Source organism: Eublepharis macularius, chromosome 3 (assembly GCF_028583425.1).
Source record: "Eublepharis macularius isolate TG4126 chromosome 3, MPM_Emac_v1.0, whole genome shotgun sequence".
Classification (NCBI taxonomy): Eukaryota; Metazoa; Chordata; class Lepidosauria; order Squamata; family Eublepharidae; genus Eublepharis; species Eublepharis macularius.
This window is the reverse complement of record NC_072792.1, coordinates 154,443,197-154,463,407: the sequence shown is the minus strand read 5'-3', so window position 1 is coordinate 154,463,407 and position 20,211 is coordinate 154,443,197. Positions and strand designations below refer to the sequence as shown.

General features: G+C 44.0%; 1 protein-coding gene across 1 annotated transcript in view; it reads right to left on the bottom strand.

Moving 5' to 3' along the window:
• The window catches only part of FLT1 (fms related receptor tyrosine kinase 1), a 151,702-nt gene that overhangs the window by 29,841 nt on the left and 101,650 nt on the right, over positions 1-20,211 (bottom strand). Inside the window, exons 16-18 of the mRNA XM_054973761.1 lie at positions 16,489-16,595; positions 13,697-13,832; positions 219-323 (exon numbers count right to left, since the gene is read on the bottom strand). Of these exons, the coding sequence (XP_054829736.1) occupies positions 219-323; positions 13,697-13,832; positions 16,489-16,595 (348 nt within the window). The remainder of the gene's footprint in view (positions 1-218; positions 324-13,696; positions 13,833-16,488; positions 16,596-20,211) is intronic.

Genomic DNA, 20,211 nt, shown 5'->3' with positions numbered 1-20,211 from the left:
TCTCCATGCACTGCCCCAAAATCTCCAGGACATTCCCAAACTGGTGGTGGCAAATCTAGGTGAGCCTCAAGTGAGAGGAGGGCGTTCCAAAGACTGCAGCTCTGCAATAATTAAAATGATCAGGCAGTCTCAGCTTGGCTGCAGATACTGGACAGCTGAAAAATGGGTGCCCACACTCTGACCGCAATAAAGTGAGACAGAATTGTGCTGTACCATACCTTTCAACATCTTCACAGCCACTACTTTGTATGTGGGCGACTTCTTAATTCCAAAAGCAGCTGCTTGTACTACTTTTCCAAAAGCACCTCGCCCAAGCGTCTTTCCTACATCAAAAACAAACCAGGCTTTAAAAAAACCCACTTTAAACACATCCCTATTAACATATTCATTACATTTTAAAATTCTCTCTAGTCAGATTGTGTGAAATATATGGGTGCGCACGCGCACGCACACATGCACATCTGTTTCATTGAACAACGCTCTAAACCAGTAGCTCTTTATTATAGGAATTCCACTGAGGATAGGAAAGGATAGAAATCGCATTCTATGGAGGGGAGGGGAAGTGGCTGGCAAAACGAGAGTAGCCAATCACAATGCAGTGGACTGGCAGAGGGCAGAAGAGGGGGGAAGAGGGTGGAGCACCAAAAATGGAATAAAGAGTATGCATGGGGAAACAGCTGACTGCAAAGTGCTTTTTTAAAAAGTCATGGTATAAGCGATCCCAGGAAAGCCTCAGAAAATCCACATAGTGGATTGGCTGGAGTAGGCTGGAGTGCCTACTCACAATAGCAAATCCGGTTCAGGCCATCATGAAAAAAAGCTGCAATATGGGAACTGAGCCAGTGAAATTGACTGTGCAGACTCCGCTTCAGTCTGAACTTCAAAGGGATAGTGCCAGACCAAAGAGAAAGAGCATCGAAAGGCTCTGTCCTGATCCTTCTCTCTCCCTGACCCTAGCCCATCTCTGTAAGCTGGTATTTGTGGAGTCCTTCACTTCTTACAATTTATGTTTACAGACATTCTGTTATCACATTTGCCATTTATGGTAAGTTTTAGGGTATTAGAAAGGGTTACTATTAGCATGTCAGAAGGCCACAAATGGATAATCTCTGGCAGGTCCTTGACAAAAGGATTGAGGAAGAATTCAAAATAAACCCAGGCATGGTACATTCCTGGGCGGTGCAGTGCCCTGACATGCTCCTGTGCACCGCAGCATCCGGATTCGGGCCCAATTCAGCCCCAATTTGGCCAGATTCAAGCTGGATTCAGCCCGAATCAGGCCGCTGCAGAGCGTCGGAGTGCTCCCGCACTCTGCAGTGGCTGGATTCAGGCCGATTCAGGCCCAAAGCAGCCTGGATTCAGGCCAAATTGGGCCCAAATCAGGCTACTGCATAGCACGGGAGTGCTGCTGCACTGCACAGCAGCCCAATCAGGGCCCAAAATTGGGCTGAATTGAATCAAATTCAGTCCCCTGGGGAGCACTGGAGTGCTCCAGGGCGGCCCGTGACCCACGTGATGATGTCACTCCCAGAAGTGAAGTCATCGCACAAGCCAGGAGCATGTGCGCATGCATACCAAAGGTAGGAGAAGGGACCCTGATTTCCTGCCAGGGAGATCGGGGGACCTGTCAACCCTAACGGTAGCATTCCAATAATTCCTCGAGCTACCCTACTTTACTTCTGGGTATCCCATGGAAGTTATGTAGCAACATAGCTGGTTCCCCCCCCCCTCCTTCCTGCTCAGAGTGGTAGAGGGCAAAGAGGGCTGCCAATGGGAGGCCTTTCACCATAAAAGGAGACCTGGCAGCCCTAACTGGAAAACATGGAGTAGACAGGGACCACGATCTCTAGCTCTTGCTCCATTCATTCTTTTCCCTTACAAGCACAGGTCAGGACTTTGGTACCCATAAAATATTTATGCTGCCATGAAGCTCCTGCCCAGAGATGTCCCCAGACTTTTTGGTGCCTGGGTCAGAAAGCCTAAATAGTACCTTTCATAGTGATAAAAGTACAATAGTAAACCCAGTGACTGAAAACGTACTGCCTTTTAATGATACCTCCAAAATCTGTTGCTCGAAGTGTGTAATGTTTATGTTTATAAGACTGCACTTGTGATTCAGCAGGTTTATTCAACTCCATCCACAGGCTTCTGGCCTGTAAACTGGAAACAGAAACCTTGCTGCAGAACTGACGGAAACGGGTTCTTGCAAGCTTCTCTTAAACCATCAACTTCTTACAAAGCGGGCCATTTAATTCGCCCTGCTCCTGCCCCAACTACAAAGTTTCTTCACCTGTCCCAGAGCCATCTTCCTGCTTCCCTGAGAACCCTTCTCTGCCCTGAAAGGGGGAGTTGGATAGCGTGACTTGTAGGAACTCCATGCTGCTCGGGGGCCCTTAGGACCTGCAGGCTGCCCAGGGAGCAGTTTTAAACATATCCTCAGGAAGCTCCTTTGTTCGATTGTTGTGTCCACCACAATAATAGTTCATTGAGCACACTGCAATAAACAACTTATAAATCTCACTCTATACGCACCCCAAGGGTATTAAACACCAGTATATATTCCAGATATATTTTCCATCTGAAGAATTTCAGTTCCATGGAAAACTCTCATAAAAGCCACAGATCTTTTTTTTTTTTAATTCCAATATTCAGTTTTCAGTCACATTACATTTTAGTGCCAAACACGGGCTTTTAAGCACTTGTACAGCATATCTGGAAATTTTAATTCTTGAACCAAACTCTTTTTCATAAGCTACAAAAAAAATCCCCTCCTTTAGAAGATAATTGCATACAGAGCAACTGTATTGCAAGTGTAAGGTGCAATCCCTAGGCCACTGAAACCGATAGCAGATCTCACACTGCCACTCAGAAATTCCAGAGAGATAGCCCTGATATACCAACAAAACCAAAAAGTCTTGAGGTATCTTAAAGCCTAGAAGATTTGTTGAAGGTTTCATGAACTGGAACCCACTAATCTAAGATCATTGTTACAAAATGGTTGCTGTTGCAGATCTTTTACTGTTATGCAGGGTTTTTTTCTGGGAAAAGAAGTGGTGGAACTCAGTGGGTTGCCCTCAGAGAAATGGTCACATGGCTGGTGGCCCTGCCCCCTGATCTCCAGACAGAGGGGAGTTGAGATTGCCCTCCGTGCCGCTAAGCGGAGATCAGGGGGCGGGGCCACCAGCCATGTGACCATTTTCAAGAGGTTCCGGAACTCCGTTCCCCTGCATTCCCCCTGAAAAAAAGCCCTGCTGTTATGTAACTACATACCTTTAAGCTGAAATTTTATTGGGACTTCAGAACAGTCAGGGATGTAACTTCCGGGCATACAGGAAGTTACACTGTCATGAGCGTAACTCACTGTCATTAGTGTAACTCATGACACCACAACCCAGTAAGTCCCCCAATTTCTTCCTTCACTGGGCCAGCTGAGTGGCAGTGAGGCTGTGGGCTAGGGTCGGGGGATTCCTGGCTCCCACTAGTGGGGCGGTGGTGGCAACCATAGTAGAGACACAAATTTAAACTTGAATCGAGATCCTGCTATATTGATAAAGCAGGAACAGAGGAGCAGTTTCCTGGCCGATCCAAAGGCTTCCTATCAACTGCCAACCATAGAATTTGTAGTTATCCAACTCTATTCTGTGTGGTAGTTGATGAAGCCTCAGTGGCCTAAGCATAATGTGGTGGTCTCTGTCATTTGGACAACTCCAGAAGACCTCCAGCCTCCCCTTGGAGTTTGGCAACCACACGTACCCTCAAGCTCATGATGTACCCAATTTCAAGTCCAGGAATCCCTTGCAAATATAGCCTGGCTTATTTCAGAGTAAATAGGAAGCATGACCTTTAGCACAGTAATGGAACGACACACGTCTGGCGTATTTGGCATGTTATAGATGGTCTGTGAAGTTACAAGACTTCTGTTTTAAATTATTTTAAAATTATTAATACTTTGAAGGAAAAGAAGAAATTCCTTTCATCAAACATGGACCCAAATGACTTGAACTTAGCAACAAATACTCAGGGAACACACCGCTAAAAATGTTTTTTTACTTGTACTGCTGGAGTTTTAGAGCGTACTGACAGTTCAAAGGCAGTGTAGCTGCTGTGGGTGACAGACCATCATGACTGAGGGTTAATTGGCATCATGTGCTCTGATTGCAACCTTCATCAGCAAGAACAATGTTGAACTGCATGTGTTTAATCAGGCACAGAGTGTAATAGAATACTTTCTAGGACTGATCCGAAGGGATGGTTCCTTGAATTTCCCCAAACGTTTATTGCTGGCTCACTTGTATTCCAATAACCAGCTTCATGGGTGCCATTTTCATACTGAAATCCATTTCTTTGGATTTGCCTATGTGACAACTTCAGTGATGGGAAATGAAGTGCACCCAGCATCAGTGTCATGGAGCCAAATTACATAGGCTACGGTCCATTATCACCAGGTTGGATTCTACCAATCCCTTTGACTAAAACAGGAGACTTACTCCAGATGAAGGAGCCAGGCTCAACTGAAGGAAGGCTTCTGACTTTGCAAAAGCGAGTCATACTCATAGGCTCCATCCCACTGTTTCTAGGAAGGAGCTATTGATTTGTAAAAAAAAAATTGTAAAAAAAATCCGGTATTGACCTATAAGACCCTGTGCGGACTGGGTCCAGTGTATCTACGGGACCATCTCTCCCCATATATTCCCTGGGGGACACTCCAATCAGGGGACAAACAGCTGTTGGTGGTCCCTGGCCCAGAGGAGGCCTGCCTAGCCTCGACTAGAGCCAGGGCCTTTTTGGTCCTGGCTCCCACCTGGTGGAATGCTTTGTCTGCCGAGATCAGGGCCCGGCAGAACCTACTATCCTTCTGCAGGGCCTGCAAGACAGAGTTGTTCCACCAGGCATATGGCTGAGGCTGGGCCTCTGCCGGCCTGAAAAAAGGGGTGTATAAAATCTTAACCCTCCCTGTGAAGGCTGTCCACCATCCTGTTTTAAATGTGTATTAATAGAAATACACTGCTGTTTTAATGATGCTTTAATGTAGATGAATTTTTATTGTATTTCAATATGCTGTTATCCGCCCTGAGCCCACCTGCAGGGAGGGCGGAATAGAAATTTTAAATAAATAAATAAATAAACAAATAAATAAAAATAAAGTAAATAAAATATCACCAACACAGCAGCCAACCGGCAGGCCAAGAGATGCTGCCACCCACCGGGTTGAGATTGCCTTTTTGGCAAACCATACTGAGGAAACTGATGCTGAGGAAGAGCACCTGTGGGGTTGAGAAGCAGGGAGCATGGCTGCCAGAATGTGTTGGTGTGTAATGCAAATTCAGTCTCCCACAAATGATGAATGAAAAAGAAGAACGCATTTTTTCATCATGCCTGATGAACATGTCTAAAGGGCCATTGGCCTTCATTGACCATAACAATGGTTATGAGGTACATCTGTCAACCAGGATGAAACCAAACAGGGCTGATGAAGGAGTCGAGGCAGAGAAAGAATAATCTGATTAAAAGCACAAATAGCATGGCCAAAACTGATGCTCAATGCTTTTGCAAATATTCCCCCACAGGGACTGGTTCCTTTAGCTTCAGTCAAACTAACATGGATTATGGTTGTTGTGGGTTTTCCGGGCTGTGGATTACCTTGCAATCTGAGGTGGCTTTCAGGCCAGACCTTCTCCCAAGTGTTAATACCTGTAGTAGCCACCCATAGACACCATGGTTACCTCTGACAACTTTCCTGATGCTCACGAAGTGCTTTTAGAAGGTGAGTAGGGCTAGATGGGGAACTGGTCCAGCAGAGGTTCTGACTGGCCAGTGGAGATCTGATCAATTGTGCAGATAAAAATAACATTATTTTGTGGTAGCTGCCACTATAGTTTAGTTTTATTATTCCTCTTTTCAAGTGTATTTTTAAAAATACCCCTCTTTCCCCCTGCACTTGGTCTTTTTCTGTGTGAGTGTGTCTGTGGCTCTGCCCCTCACAGTGGCCATTTTGTGGCTGGTTTTGCCTCCCTGACACAGGTTGTGGTTGCCTCCAACACCCTGTGTCAGAATTCCAAAGGTGCCAACAGGATCAAAAACGCTGGGGATCCCTGCTGTAGATGGTTAACATTATACTAGTGCTAGCAGTCTACTCTGTCTCCATTGCTACATTATGGAAGGAATGAGGCAGCCATGTCAGGTTCGGGATTTTTTTTTAAATATAAAAGCTATAAACTCAAGCAGTGCAAAGTGTGAGTACATAGTCTTGGAAGAGAGAAGAATTTAAAATAGAAAAATGGGGTGTCTGTGAGTGTGATGTAGTGGCTAGAATGATGAACTAGGATCTGAGTGACCCAGGTTTGATTCCCTGCTCTGCCATGGAAGATCACCGGGTGATCTTGGGTCAGTCACAAATAGAGATGGGCACGAACTGAAATACGAACCAAAATTAAGCACGAACCAGGCCGGTTCGTGGTTCGCGAACTGCAGTTCATCAGATCCCATTTCTGACGAACTGCCACAAACTTTTAGGCTGGTTTGTTTGGTTCATTTTTTGGTTTGTGACTGAAGACAGCCTGGTGCCAATCAATCAGTTTCCTAGGCAACAGGGGATGGACTTCCTGCAGACCATCTGCTGAGCCGGAAGTGACTTCTGCTGACCCGGATGTGACCTTCTGCTGACCCGGATGTGCCGTTTTCACGAACCAAATGAACCGTTTTGTGAACCAGGGACAGGTTCGTGAAAGTTTGTGGTTCATGGTTCATGAAATTTGACGAACCACGAACCACATGGTATGTTTTTTTTCTGGTTTGTTCCCATCTCTAGTCACAAACTTTCAGCCTAACCTACCTCCCAGGGTTTATCTGAGGTAAAAATGGCGGAGAAAAAAACGATGTAAGCTGCTTTGGGTCCACATTGGGGAGAAAGGTGGCATGTAAATGAAGTAAAATATAAATAAAGTAGTCCAGGACATGTGATAATCTCAGAAGATCTCAGTCAAGGCTGTGGTGATTGAGGGTGTTTCTTTGCGAATCCTCAGCTCAAACCATTTAGTGGTTTAGACGTTAAACCTTCCACAAAGGGAATTTTTGCTGAGGCAACATCATCTAATGGTTCCGCCAGGGTCACATCTGCTTCTATGGAAACAGTCTCATCTGGCCATGACTGAAGGCAAAAATTCAGACCAGAGATCCAGGTTTAGGAACACAGTAGAAGAATCTGTTTTACACTTTCAACAGTCATTTAATAGTAATAGCCTTACCTTAGGGCAGTTATGAGACCAATGAAGGGGGCCAGAAATTTCTAGCAGAGAATTCTCCACACCCTTACAAATCTATAACTATCACTTCAGTTGGAAGAAGAAATGACAGTTAAACCAGTCTAATACTAACAGAAGCTGGTAGAGAGATTAGCCCTATGGACATGTCCATCAATAACATGATAGGAGCACAAGATGACTTGGAAAGCATTTATTTAGAAATGAATGTTTTTTAATGAATTGCAGTGAATGGGTCTTAAAATGGAAAAAAATGGTGGAAAGGGATGGTATGCCTATAATATCTGCAGGACTAAAAATACACTGAAGAGAAACTCCCCAAGAATATGTCATATTTGCAATATAATAGCTGCACTCGCTGCCAAGGTCAATGAGAGGTTGGACTGACTCCCATGTAGCAGAAGGGGATTTCACAAGCACAGTGTACCCAGCCAGCTTTGCAGAATCTGGTTTTCATTCATGATCACAACATTCTTTACTTGTTTATGCCATTTTCCTCCACATTTAACTGATAGGATTAAAATCTGCTCCCACTCCAAGTTTCTGCCTTAGCTCCTTAGCATAAGATGGAAACTAAATTAAGTAATTTTCACCAGCAGTTATTATTTAAGATGTCCATTATCTATAGGTAAATTCTGGACTTAAAAATGGACTGTTCTTACTTTATTGAATTTACACATCAGCCTAGGATTGCCAGGTCCCCTTACCCTCCTGGCAGGAAGGGGGACCTGGTACTTACCTCTTGGATGTCCTTGGCCCATCATGAAACCCAGAAGCACTCCCAGGGCCTGCATGATATCACTCCTGGGAGTGACATCGTCGTGCTGCACCAGGAGCATGCCAGGGAGTCCCATTTATGTGCCTTTCCCCCTGCTGGCCTGGTGAATGGTGACTGGGGAGGAGGCCGGGAGTGGGGGATCCCCTGCCCCCATTGGGGGACTGGCAACATTAACTCCCAGAGAAGGAGCCCATGTGTACATTCCCTCCCATAATCAGGGATGCAGATTTCTGAATGTTTCTGATCACAAGGAGGCACACATGGGCACTTCCTATTGATGGTAGGCTTCATATTCACTTCATCGGGATGCCAGACCCTTGCCAAGGAAGGGGGATCCCCCCACCCCCCAACACCCTGCCCCCGCCTACCTGGCCAGCGGGGGGAGCACACCTTCCGTGTGCGCTCCCCTGCGGCGGTGCACGCTCCTGTGCGCTGCAGCCACCTGGATTGGGTCCATTTTGGCCTAGATTGGGGCTGTAGGAGCACTCCTGCCCTCCACAGCGGCCCAGCGGCCCAAAACGTGCCCGTTTCAGCCCAGATTGGGCTAATTTCAGGCCCATTTTGGCATGGATCAAGCCTGTTTTGAGCCACTGCAGAGGGCAGGAGCACTTCTATGCTCCACAGTGTCCCCAATCTAGGTGCCTGAGGAGCGTGGGTGTGCTCCCAGGGGCAGCGTGATGACATCACTTCCTGGAAGTGACATCATCATGCTTGTGGGAGCGTGCACGTACTTTGCGCACATGCACCCCCACCCCCACAGGTAAGTGCCAGGCCTCAATCCTTCGCCGGGAAGTTGAGGGGGCCTGGCAACCCTAGGTGATCATGAGGTGTAAATGGCTGCTTTGGAGGGTGGACTCTATGACATTATACCCTGCTGAGTCCCCTCTCCAAATCCTGCCCTCTCTAGGCTCTACCTCTCAAATTCCCAGAAATTTCCCAACCTGGAGCAGGCAACCTTAGGGGAGTTGAGGTCAGCACTGTCGTCCCTGCTCTCTCTTTTCATATGTTCAGTTACTATGTGAAGGGTCATGTATACAATTCAATAGACATTGGGCATTAGGAATATAGAAGTTTCTGTTGGTTATGAATAAAATATTGATTTTCCATTCATTTATTTGAAGCCCTGCCAAGCAAGGTGGCAGACCCACCTAGCATGAAAGATTGGCTACGACCTTAGGCTGAAAAAAAGCTTTTTTTAAATCAGTGCCTAGCAGAAATTTATTATCTTACCAAAGCATAGTTCTTAGGGATCAGAATAGTTCTGTTGCTAACTAGGTTGATAAGTACTACTTCATTAATCTGTAATATAGTAACTCTCTTGAATAGACATGGGCACGAACCAAAAAAATTTATCGCACCAGTGGATCGTGGTTCGGTCCGGACCACGATCCTGAACAGCAACGACCATCTCCCGTCCCCGAACCGAACCCGGATCATGGATCATGGAAAACGCAGTGGGGCACGCTGCTGTTCCCAGCCCATGGCTATTTATAAGCATGGATCCCATTTAGCAACACAGGAGGTCTGTGTTTGGCCGTCAGAGCTGCCTATCAGGGTTTGCAGGGATGAGATTGGAGTGCCCATGGCTACAGAACACCCCCTTCCCCCTCCCTCCCCAGGTGTCTTCTCCCAACTTGTAACTGCTTTGCAGCTCCGTGGTTGGAAGGAAGCCCTGCTCATCAAGGAAAGCTGGGCTTCCATTTGGGTTTCCAGGGCGACAGAAGGAGCGCAGACAGAGTTCAGGCATTCCCCCGGCTCCGTTGCCAGGGGAATAGATTGCTGGCGACTGAGTGTCTGGATTCCCGAACCGAGCCCGAACGCCACGATCCAAGCCTTCCCCGACCACTGGATCGTTGGCCGTGGACGATCACGATCCGCTGGGTCATGATCGCGTGATCGCCATTTTCGTGGGTTTTTGATGCTCGTAATGCGGTTCATGCCCATCTCTACTCTTGAACATTAACATGAATTGAAATGAAATTGGATATTCACATTCAGGGCAGAATTCAACTCTGGAAGCTCAAATACCAATTCTACATCCTACCCATTTTCTAAGGAGGAGAAAAATGCAAAGTGCTACCCTGCATAAGATCTCCTTTTAAGACTGAGAGGCTGGAATGGATGTTGCTATATGTATGTACAAGTCTGAACCCCTGTTTGATTACAGGTTTACAAGGGAGCCAGGAAACAGAAAACATGAGATAAGTTGACAACTTAAAGTCACCTTTTTCCATCCAAAGAAGTCCAAACACTAAAATCCCCATCTAAGGCAGTATTGCAGGTGTCCCTTTTTAGTGAAGCTATAAAGGGCAGGGCCTTCTTAGTAGTGTCACCACACACCTCTCCCTGTGGTTACTTGACTGGTGCTTTTAAGTTTTAGGTGCCAAGTGAAATTGGCTCTGTTTTCCCAACATTTAATAAGTTAATCTTCCCTCCTTTTACAGCAGACCTTCACAACACAGTTTGAAATCATAACCCTGTTTTAATCCACACTGCTGTTCTCCTGTTTTATTTATCAGCTACAATGGGTTTTAATTCATTCCGTATCTCATTGCTAACCAGATTGCTTTTTAATAATGTTACTTGCTGCTGTTTTGTGTTTAAAATGTTGTTTTACCAATTGTGTTGTTATTGCTTTGTTGGCATTTCAAAAGCTAATTGCTGAGAGGCAGCATAAAAATAATCCCCAAATGAATATCTTCCTTGAAAAGCAAGATGTTGCAACGAATATGTACCCTTTCAGACGTTAAGCCAGTCAAGCAAAATGCATATCAAGTTCAAAACTGACTTAGTTCTAGCACAGAAATGCAGAATAGATTGTAATGGAACATCTGAAGCAAAGCCCTTTGATCACTATGCTTATTTGAGGCCAGAAAAATCCTGATGGCTATTTCCAATACGACTCTCAAAAATGCACCTGCAAGTTACAATATGAAGTCAGAACTACCAACATCTGTATCTGCTGGAGGCTCAGATGTGGGTTTGTCCCATTGCTTCCAAGATTATAGGCACACTTGTATATGGGTCACATGGGGACGCAGGTATGAACCCCCACAATGCTACAGTTTCAGCACGAGTGACTTGTGAATTAATCTCCCTGGGCAAAAAGGGTTCACTTTTTGCAAATCAGTTCTGAAACAATGTTCATGTTCACACAAGGGAGGAGTAACTGCACAGACACTTTGTTCTCTGCATCTGGATTGTAGATACATTCTGCAAAAGCCTGATAGAAACAATTGCATTGAAAGTTATTTTTAAAGCTATTCAGTAACAAGAAGATTGCTTAGCAGAGTTGCCGTAGCAATTAAGGACCATAATCTTAAGACCCAAGCCCTATCCAGGTGTTCTTCTAGGGACAAAGGAACATACTAGGGGAGGGGGAAGTCCGGATCATGTTTACTGTTCCCACACCTAACCATATATTCAGAGATCTTAGCTGCATAGGGCCCAGGCATGGAGGGTCCTGCATAGGCAGTCCATGACCTACAATTTCCAGTGTACCTGTTCACACATACAGGAAACTTTGCATGCAAGTTGCAGCTGCATGAGACCCTTTAATATATGGGTGGAGCGAACAAGCACAACCGAAATCACTCTGCCTCCAAGTGCTCAATGAATATATGGATGGGTTTGTAGGCAATTTGGATTCCTGGTTGAAAACAATGGAGTCAGTAATAAATCTCCACTAATGGAAGCATTTCCATCAGCAAAATGGGACTTCCTTGACCTCCTTTCTTCCGCTGCCCCCCAAAATTGCCCCCCAAATCTGCTCCAGGAGGAACAGAAGCCTTTCAGAAGCAGCATAAAGTGGGTAGTGGAAGGTTTGCAGTGAGAAGGAGGAAATCTGTAAAAAATTGCCCACTTCTGTTCACAAAAATTTATTGTGGGATTCAAACTGGTATCTTTTTATAATAAAAGGACTTAGTTGATAATTAAGAATATCTTCACATGGTCTGCAGAAAAAGTAAGAAAGGAAGTCATTTTACTTTCCATTTCATCTGTTGATTAATGATTAAAATAAATAATACATACTACTAAAGCATGAATAGACATGTCTATCTGAGGAAGTTGAAGGAAGTGTGCGATGACTTTCTATGTAGTAAACAAGTGTCAAACTTAAAAAAAAGCCCTGTTACGGTAGTTTACCAGAGGCATGATGGCTTTAAAATGGCATGGTTCACCACTTTCCATGTGTGCAGCTCTCCACATTTGGGAGCATAGCCCCCAAGACACATTAAGCCCCCGCCCCTTTAGATGGGAGTTTGGCACACAACAATACAATCAACCACTATTTTTGTTGAAGATCTGTCCACAAACACCACAGCTGTACCTCTCCTCTGCAGTGTGCAGGCTCTGGGCCCTGGAGAAGAGAAGGATTCCCCCTGTAGGAGGGGCCAGTGGCCTCCCATTCACTGTAATGGCTGAGCACACGGCAAGCTGTCAGGTATGACCTGCACCAGCTGAAGATTGACTAGCAAGTTGTAGCATAGTAGTTAAGTAACTGGGCTGCAAATCAGCGTTGGGTAAGCCACTCCTTCAGTCCCAGCTCCCCAGCTGTATGGTTTTGGGGATAAGAATACCACTGACTTTGTTCACTGCTCTGAGTGGGAGTGTTATGGGGCTCAGTGAGGGTGAGGACTCCTCGGAGGAAGAAGAGCCTTGAGTAACCAGCTGAGCTAGCTCTGGTGCAGCAGAAGCCGGTAATCAGGAGGAACAGCTGCTGACACATCAGAGCCTATCGCTGGCAGCTGAGCTAGAAGCCCTGACACCCTCCAGCAGCAACACCACTGGTGAAGCCCAGTCAGCAGATACCAGAAGCCCTCAGTCAGCAGCTGAGCCGGAGACACCAATGCTGTCCAGCTCCAGCACCACTGGTGAAGCACACCCAAGGACGCCCAGCACTCCTGCTTCACCCAGGGAGAGGTGCAGACAGAAGCAACTTATGGAGCTGCAGGAGAGGCGGCAAAGTGCACGCCTCCTGGCCAGACATCAGCTGCTTGGGGACAGCGATGAGGAGTAAGCACAGGATAGCTCCCAAGCAGCTGGCTGCAAGCCCAGCCTCTCTCTATAAAACCTAGCCACAGACAGCCAGGAGGTGTGGAAGCAACGCACCAGTCTCCTGCTCCTGCTCCAACCAGTGCCTGAAACCTTGCCTGGCTCTTGTATCTTTCAGACCATGCCCTGAATCTTACCGGTTCTGACCTACAGACCCCCTGACTTGGCTTTCGGATTTTGGACTTGGCTCTTGGACTCTAACCCTCAAATTTTGGACTCAGTTCTGGTACTTTGGCTTTTGGACTTTGGACTTAGGGTGTTGGAACTCGTGCACTGACCTCGGACCGGACTGTGACAATCCTGCTTGGGCTGGCCATGCCCACAACAGTAATCTAATCTATCTAGAAGAATAGTATATAAGTGCAATTGTTGTTGTTAAGTTCAAAGGACTCAGCAAGGCCCTATGAGGTTTCTGTGGTTCCAGACATGTGTACAATGCTAATCTGATCATACAAGAAGAGATGGGTTATATTCTATGAATTGTGCCCTCAAAATAAGTCTCAGCCTCTATCCATTATATTTGTCTTTGCAAGAATGCAGCCCTAATGAAAAACAACTGTTTTGTCATCACCAACCCAATATCCCCATGTGACAAATGTATTACCCAGTTTGAGCCTTTCCCGGGCAAATTCCCACTTGCTGGCATCATAAGGCAGTCGTTCACATTGTTCATCTAAGGGGACTTCTTCCGGATCCATTATGATTGATAAATAGTCTGTCTTTATTCCAGAAGAATAAGGCTAGAAAATAAATTAAAAATTCCCAAGTCACTGCAAAAGGTACAGCAGTCTCAGATAGATCCCCCTGGCTTTGTTCAAGAAAATGGTTGGTTAATTTGAACTGACTGTTGCTCCTCTTGCCATATGGATGCACATTTCACACTCCAAAATACAATCTGTTAAAGATGCTTCATGTTAACATTGCGATGCCTTTTTTTCATTACGACTGTATTCCCACCACTTTCTCTCATAAAGCATGGTTGATTTCTTTCAATCAAATCCATATGGAGTCCTCCTCAAACAATTGCCATGTGACTGAGACTCCAGTCTCAGAAAAATAACTAACCCTAGCCTCTAAAAATAGCTTTGGCAGGTGACTGTACAAAAGAAAAATGCTGCTATATGTAACAAATGAGTTCAGCTGTCAATGTTGTTGTTCAAAAATATGGCCAAACATGGTTTTTAAAGTTGCACAAGACCTAAATGTAATCTGCAAAGCACTCACTAGTAACATTTTGTGTCCACATTTTTCAGATGTTCAAGAATTCATATTTCCCTGTAGGCTGTTGCCTACGCAATCTTCTTTCCCCATAGTTATTCATAACAAATAATTTAGAATTATTTGATTGTTAGAAGGATTAAGGATGCAAACTCTTAAGTTCACTTGTTTGGAATGGAGCCCCACTGAGCCAAGGAATTTAATTCTGAGTAAAGAAACCCAGGATCAGCCCACATCTGTGCTTTGGGGAGAAATGCAGAAATTGTTTTCCATGCTAAAGGGACTGTGGCTTACCAAGACATCCAAATAAAACTAGTGATAGGCATTTATAGACCTGTTGATCCACTTCTAACCAAAGCAATCATTTGGAAATAAAGTCACCTTTGACTTCATCCTCTTTTTTAAAAAAAACCCTGCAGAGATGTAATTTTTATATGACTACAAAATATTTGTAATGTGTTGTATCCTATGCCACTATTCTACTGATGGCAGGACTTTCCATGAGTGTAAGGAAGTTTCCAATGGAATAAGGCGACTTCTCTGTTGGCTGAGGGAAGTTCTGCCAACAATAGAATGAAATCAGAGGATATAACCATTGACATTATATTTTACATAGGCTATCGTTAGGCTGGATTCACAAAAACATCTCTCTCATTGTTAAGGTGGTCAGTTAAATACATCTTTGATTTTCACATGGATCAATGTGGATTCCATTAGCAGCCAACATAAATTCAGCATGTTCCGAATTCAGCTTACAAGAGCATAGATGCAGAGGAGTTAGCCGTGTTAGTCTGTGGTAGCAAAATCAAAAAGAGTCCAGTAGCACCTTTAAGACTAACCAATTTTATTGTAGCATAAGCTTTCGAGAATCAAGTTCTCTTCGTCAGATGCATGTCTGTAACATGCATCTGACGAATGTTACAGTCTCTGTAACATGCATCTGACGAAGAGAACTTGATTCTCGAAAGCTTATGCTACAATAAAATTGGTTAGTCTTAAAGGTGCTACTGGACTCTTTTTGATTTAGCTTACAAGAGGAACATCATAAGTCAACACAAAGCTTCCTCTGACTCTGAGACGGATTTAAGTATATGACAGTTTAGTTCCTCATGTTATGAAGGGCCTCTAAATGCAACAGACGCATCCTAAAATTACTAAATTGCCATTTTTGGCAATACTACGGAGCCTCTTAAACCTTGATATAATTTAGGGCCTCCGTAAGTTTTAATCCAGCCCTGCTCTGACTCCATCTGTGGCTGTCAGTCTGCTGCAGCTGACATTAACTGTGCAATACTATAAAAAGTTACTCCAGTCTAAGTTTACTGATTTTAATGGGCTTAAGGTTGGAGTCACCTAGGCTGGCGTTGTCGGTGCCCCCCCCCCCACTCCTTTGCTTCTTTCCTTGCTGCTTAGAAGTCGCACTGGTCAGCGCCACATTAGCCACTGCTATGACCATTCTAAAAGAAGTACTTTGTCAGTCTGTTGTCACAAAACAACAAAGAATATTGTGGCAGTTTAAGGACTAACATGTTTATCATGGCACAAGCATTCATGAACAGGTGCAAGAAGGGCCCCCTCTGTTTCATACATCTGATGAAGTCAGATTCTGGCATCAGAAAGTTCATGCCACAATAAATTTATGAAGAGTTCATGGTGCCAAAATTATAAGTTTTGCAGGGTCAATGGTATCTAGAGGAGACAGCATTTTAAGTCCACTTTACATAAAGATTCCTAACTTTAATGTATTGTCGAAGGCTTTCACGGCCGGAGAACGATGGTTGTTGTGGGTTTTCCGGGCTGTATTGCCGTGGTCTTGGCATTGTAGTTCCTGACGTTTCGCCAGCAGCTGTGGCTGGCATCTTCAGAGGTGTAGCACCTTTTGGTGCTACACCTTTTGGTGCTACACCTCTGAAGATGCCAGCCACAGCTGCTGGCGAAACGTCAGGAACTACAATGCCAAGACCACGGCAATACAGCCCGGAAAACCCACAACAACCATTCCTAACTTTAGCTTGTTATTTTTGTTGGAAAATCAGGCCTCTTTAGCATGAAGTAATAGATGTATGTCCACCAATGAGGTATTTCTGGCTAAGAGATATAATAATAGAGCATTTAAACTAGGGCAAATGCCAGTTAGACAACCAGGGGAGGCTTAGTATTAGCATCTTTTTTCCTTACCCTTTTTAACTTCCGAATAAAGAGTGTCAAGAGAAGCCAGAAGAGTGTGGCTGCCACACAGGTGCACGTCAGTGTAATCAGTTCTAGGTTTGAGCTCTCTGAAATTCCTGGAAAAATCAAGCAACAAATGGTTTTTTCCCCCATAAATAACCACTTAAAATTATTAACATATATCAATAGAAGATTATACAGTTTACAGCAGCTTCAACCTAATGGCTTTTCACTGAACACTGTCCTAAGAATGAGTTCATCAGAGAAGTGAGATTTGAGGAAGTTTTTAGATTTATTGCTCAGTGGTAACTCAATATACTACACCAATGAAGCTTCCTTACACAGTGTTATATCATTGGAATATCTAGCAGACCATATTATAAGGAAAGATGGACTAGATTTAAATGGAGGAGAGTGAAAATTGGTGGAAGGAATATCAACAATTTAAGATATGCAGATGACATAACTTTAATGGCACAAAATGGTAAAGACTGGAAACTACTACTGGTGCAGTTTAAAGGAGAAAGTGCCAGAGCAGGATTACAGCTGAAAGTACAAAAGTGACTACTGAGGAATTACAAGATTTTAACACTGAAAATGAAGAAATTGAAATTGTTAAAGATTTTCTATTCCTTTTCTATTCAACCAAAAGGGAGACTGGAACCAAGAAATTAGAAGATTAACAGTGCAATTCTAAAAAGATTTACTCCAATCTAAACCTATTGAAATCAATGGGCCTAGACTGAATTAAGTCTGCTTCAGATTGTACTTGGAAGACCAGTTATGAAGGATCTAGAAAAGATCCTTAAGTGTAAGGAACTGTCACTGGAGACCAAGATCAAGATAATTCATATTGTGGTATTCCTTATGTAAGGCAGTGAAAGTTGGACAATGAAGAAAGCTGACAGAAAAAAAAATGACTCATTTGAAATGTGGTGTTGGTGGAGAGTTTTATAGATACCATGGACCACCAAAAATACTAATGTATGGGTTCTAGATCAAATCAAGCCTGAATTCTCCCTAGAAGCTAAAATAACTAATCTGAGACTATCATACTTTGATCGCATCATAAGAAGGCAAGAATCATTTATAGATGGGCACAGAAGAGTACTACCACTGGCAAGAAAAATACAATATAAAATATAAACATTAAAAAACCCTCTCAATTTTGCATAGGAGTAAATAAAACCAGTTCACATAACAGATAAGCATTAAGAATGATTTAAGTGGAAAGACCCAACAAGATTTTTTTTAAAACCTACACAATCTGAACAAGGGCAGTATTAAATATTAATTATTTAGCTAGTTGAATAAAATTATTTTACCAGGTGCCAGCCTCTTGTGTTCCCTCTGCCATCTGAAAGAAGGCAGAGACATGTAAAGAAGGACAAAACCAGCACCCAGAATTGAGTCTCAAATAGAGAGGGGCACAAACAGGAAAAAAAACACAAACATGATGTTCGTTGTTTGTTGCCATCCATAAACAGGGACTCATGAACAACCACAAACATGGCTCTGTTCACGAACATGTTCGTGGTTGGCTGTTTGTGGGGGCCAGCAGGCTCTCCTCCAGCCATCATCCAAGTCAAGATCCCTACCGCACCACTCCCAGAAACCTTACTTGAGCAGGCACCAGGAAAGGTACCAATAATAAATAATAGCTTGGCCCAGAGCCTGGCAGCAGCCCTGGAACTTGAAGGGGTAGATCCCTATCCCACCACACACAAAGAAAATTCAAGCCCCAATGCACTCTCTCTCTCAAAATGCCAACAGCAACTGTCTCTCCACTGTCTGCAAAGTCAGAGCTGGGAGCCCCTTCCCCCCTAGTTTTTCCTCCCTCATTGTAACAAATTTAGAGCTCCACACTTGAAAGGAAGACCTGCCTATCAAGCTAAATTGGACTTAGATTGGGGTTTCCAGGGCAACAGCAGGAGTTCAGACAGAGTTCAGACAATCCCTGCCTAAGTTGCCAAGGGAACTGATTGCAGGTGCCATACTGTCTGGCTTGACGAACAGCAACAAACGAGGCTTGCAACAACCACCTGTTCGTTTAGAATGGGGCCTCACAAACAGCTTGTTTGCAAACAGCAGATTGGGCTGTTCGTGGCTTTTTTTTTGTTCGTATTGCTGTTTGCACCCATCTCTAGTCTCGAAACATCCTGGAGGAATGTTCAGTATGGGCATAATATTGGACTTCTGTTTTATTTTGCTACAACAGACCAACATGGCTGTCCCTCGGGTGTGTCTGTCAACATCCTGGCCACCGCATTTTGGACCAGTTGCAGTTTCCAAAAGAGGCGTTCAAGGGCAGCCCCAGACAGGATGCTCTAGAATAATCTTACTTCAGTGTACCTTGAAGATGACTGTAGCTGTATCATTTCTGTTCTGGAAATAGCAAATAGCTGGAAAATGGTGCTATGACTCATAGATGCCGCATGAGACAAAACAGGTTCTTCATCCCACATCCTGAAACTGGTCTTTTAGAGGACACTACCCTATTCAGAAAAGGTAATGGACCATAATCCTGCTTTGAAAAATGCATAACCAACGGCACCTCCATTTTGTCTGAATTCAGCTTTAATTTATTAGTCTGCAGCAAGCTCATTACTATCTCTAGAAACTAGTTCAGTATTTCTACCAGTTTAGGACATCCAATTTCTTTGAAAAGAGATGAAGGAACTATAGAAAAAGGATATTGGAACAAATTAATGTTCAGACATAGTTTCCTGTTACTAAAGTGACATTCCTGGTGAAAAACTGAGACAATGGTGTCGCCCAGGGAAAAAATCCTCAGTATTCGTCTCCATGAAGTTGGCAGTTCTTTCTGCTACAAATCTTTTTTTCTCTTTTGTATACACTCAGAGTGCATACTATAATGAGTTTAAAAGTTTCATTTTGTTACACTGTGAAACATGGTGTCCAAACTGCTGTCCAGATGGGATTGCAGGGTGGAGATAACCTCAAACTGCTCATCTCAAACTGTCAGGTAACAGTTTTACAGGGTTGCAGTTAAATAGTTTGTTATTACAATCAGTACTCTCTAAAACTGCAGGTGCAATGACACATTTACATGCTCATCAGTTATAAAGAACTGCATGCTTATCATCTGTTCAGATTTATATCCAATCACCTGTTGATACATCTTCATGTCACTCAATGGCCATTATGTTTCACTCTTGAAGGCAAATGTTGGCTGGATTCCTAAAGCTGGGTCAGCTTGCCCTGAGAAGTTTTCATCTTTAAAATGTCAAAAAAAAAGAAAAAAGAATCTGCTTTGGTTGCAAAGCTTACAGAGCATAAGCCTCCTTTACTTCTACATATTTCCTGTCCAGATGTTGCTGCTGGGCATCCTCAGTGGCCTGTAAATGCTTGAAAGGAATTTCCTAATTCCTGCGAGACAGCCCCATGGGGTGTGAAACATTCGTATGTCTTCCTTGAGACTAATTAATCGCTCAACACTTGAAAGTGCTTAGTTGAAATTTCTCTTCATTTGCATGAGGTGCATAGACTTCGGAGTGACATCAGCTTTTCTGATTGGCTGTTGCAAGCCTACCACTCCATATATGGGTTGAATTCTCAAGGGAGGGCTAGTCTTTCACTTCTCTTTGGAAGACCCACTTTCCTCTATTAAAGAAAATGTCCAGGAAATTCAAGGAAGAATTTTTTCCCCAGCTGGAAGTGGCTGAATATAGAGTAGGCTTCCTATTTCCCCCCATTTTTCTTTGTTCTGGG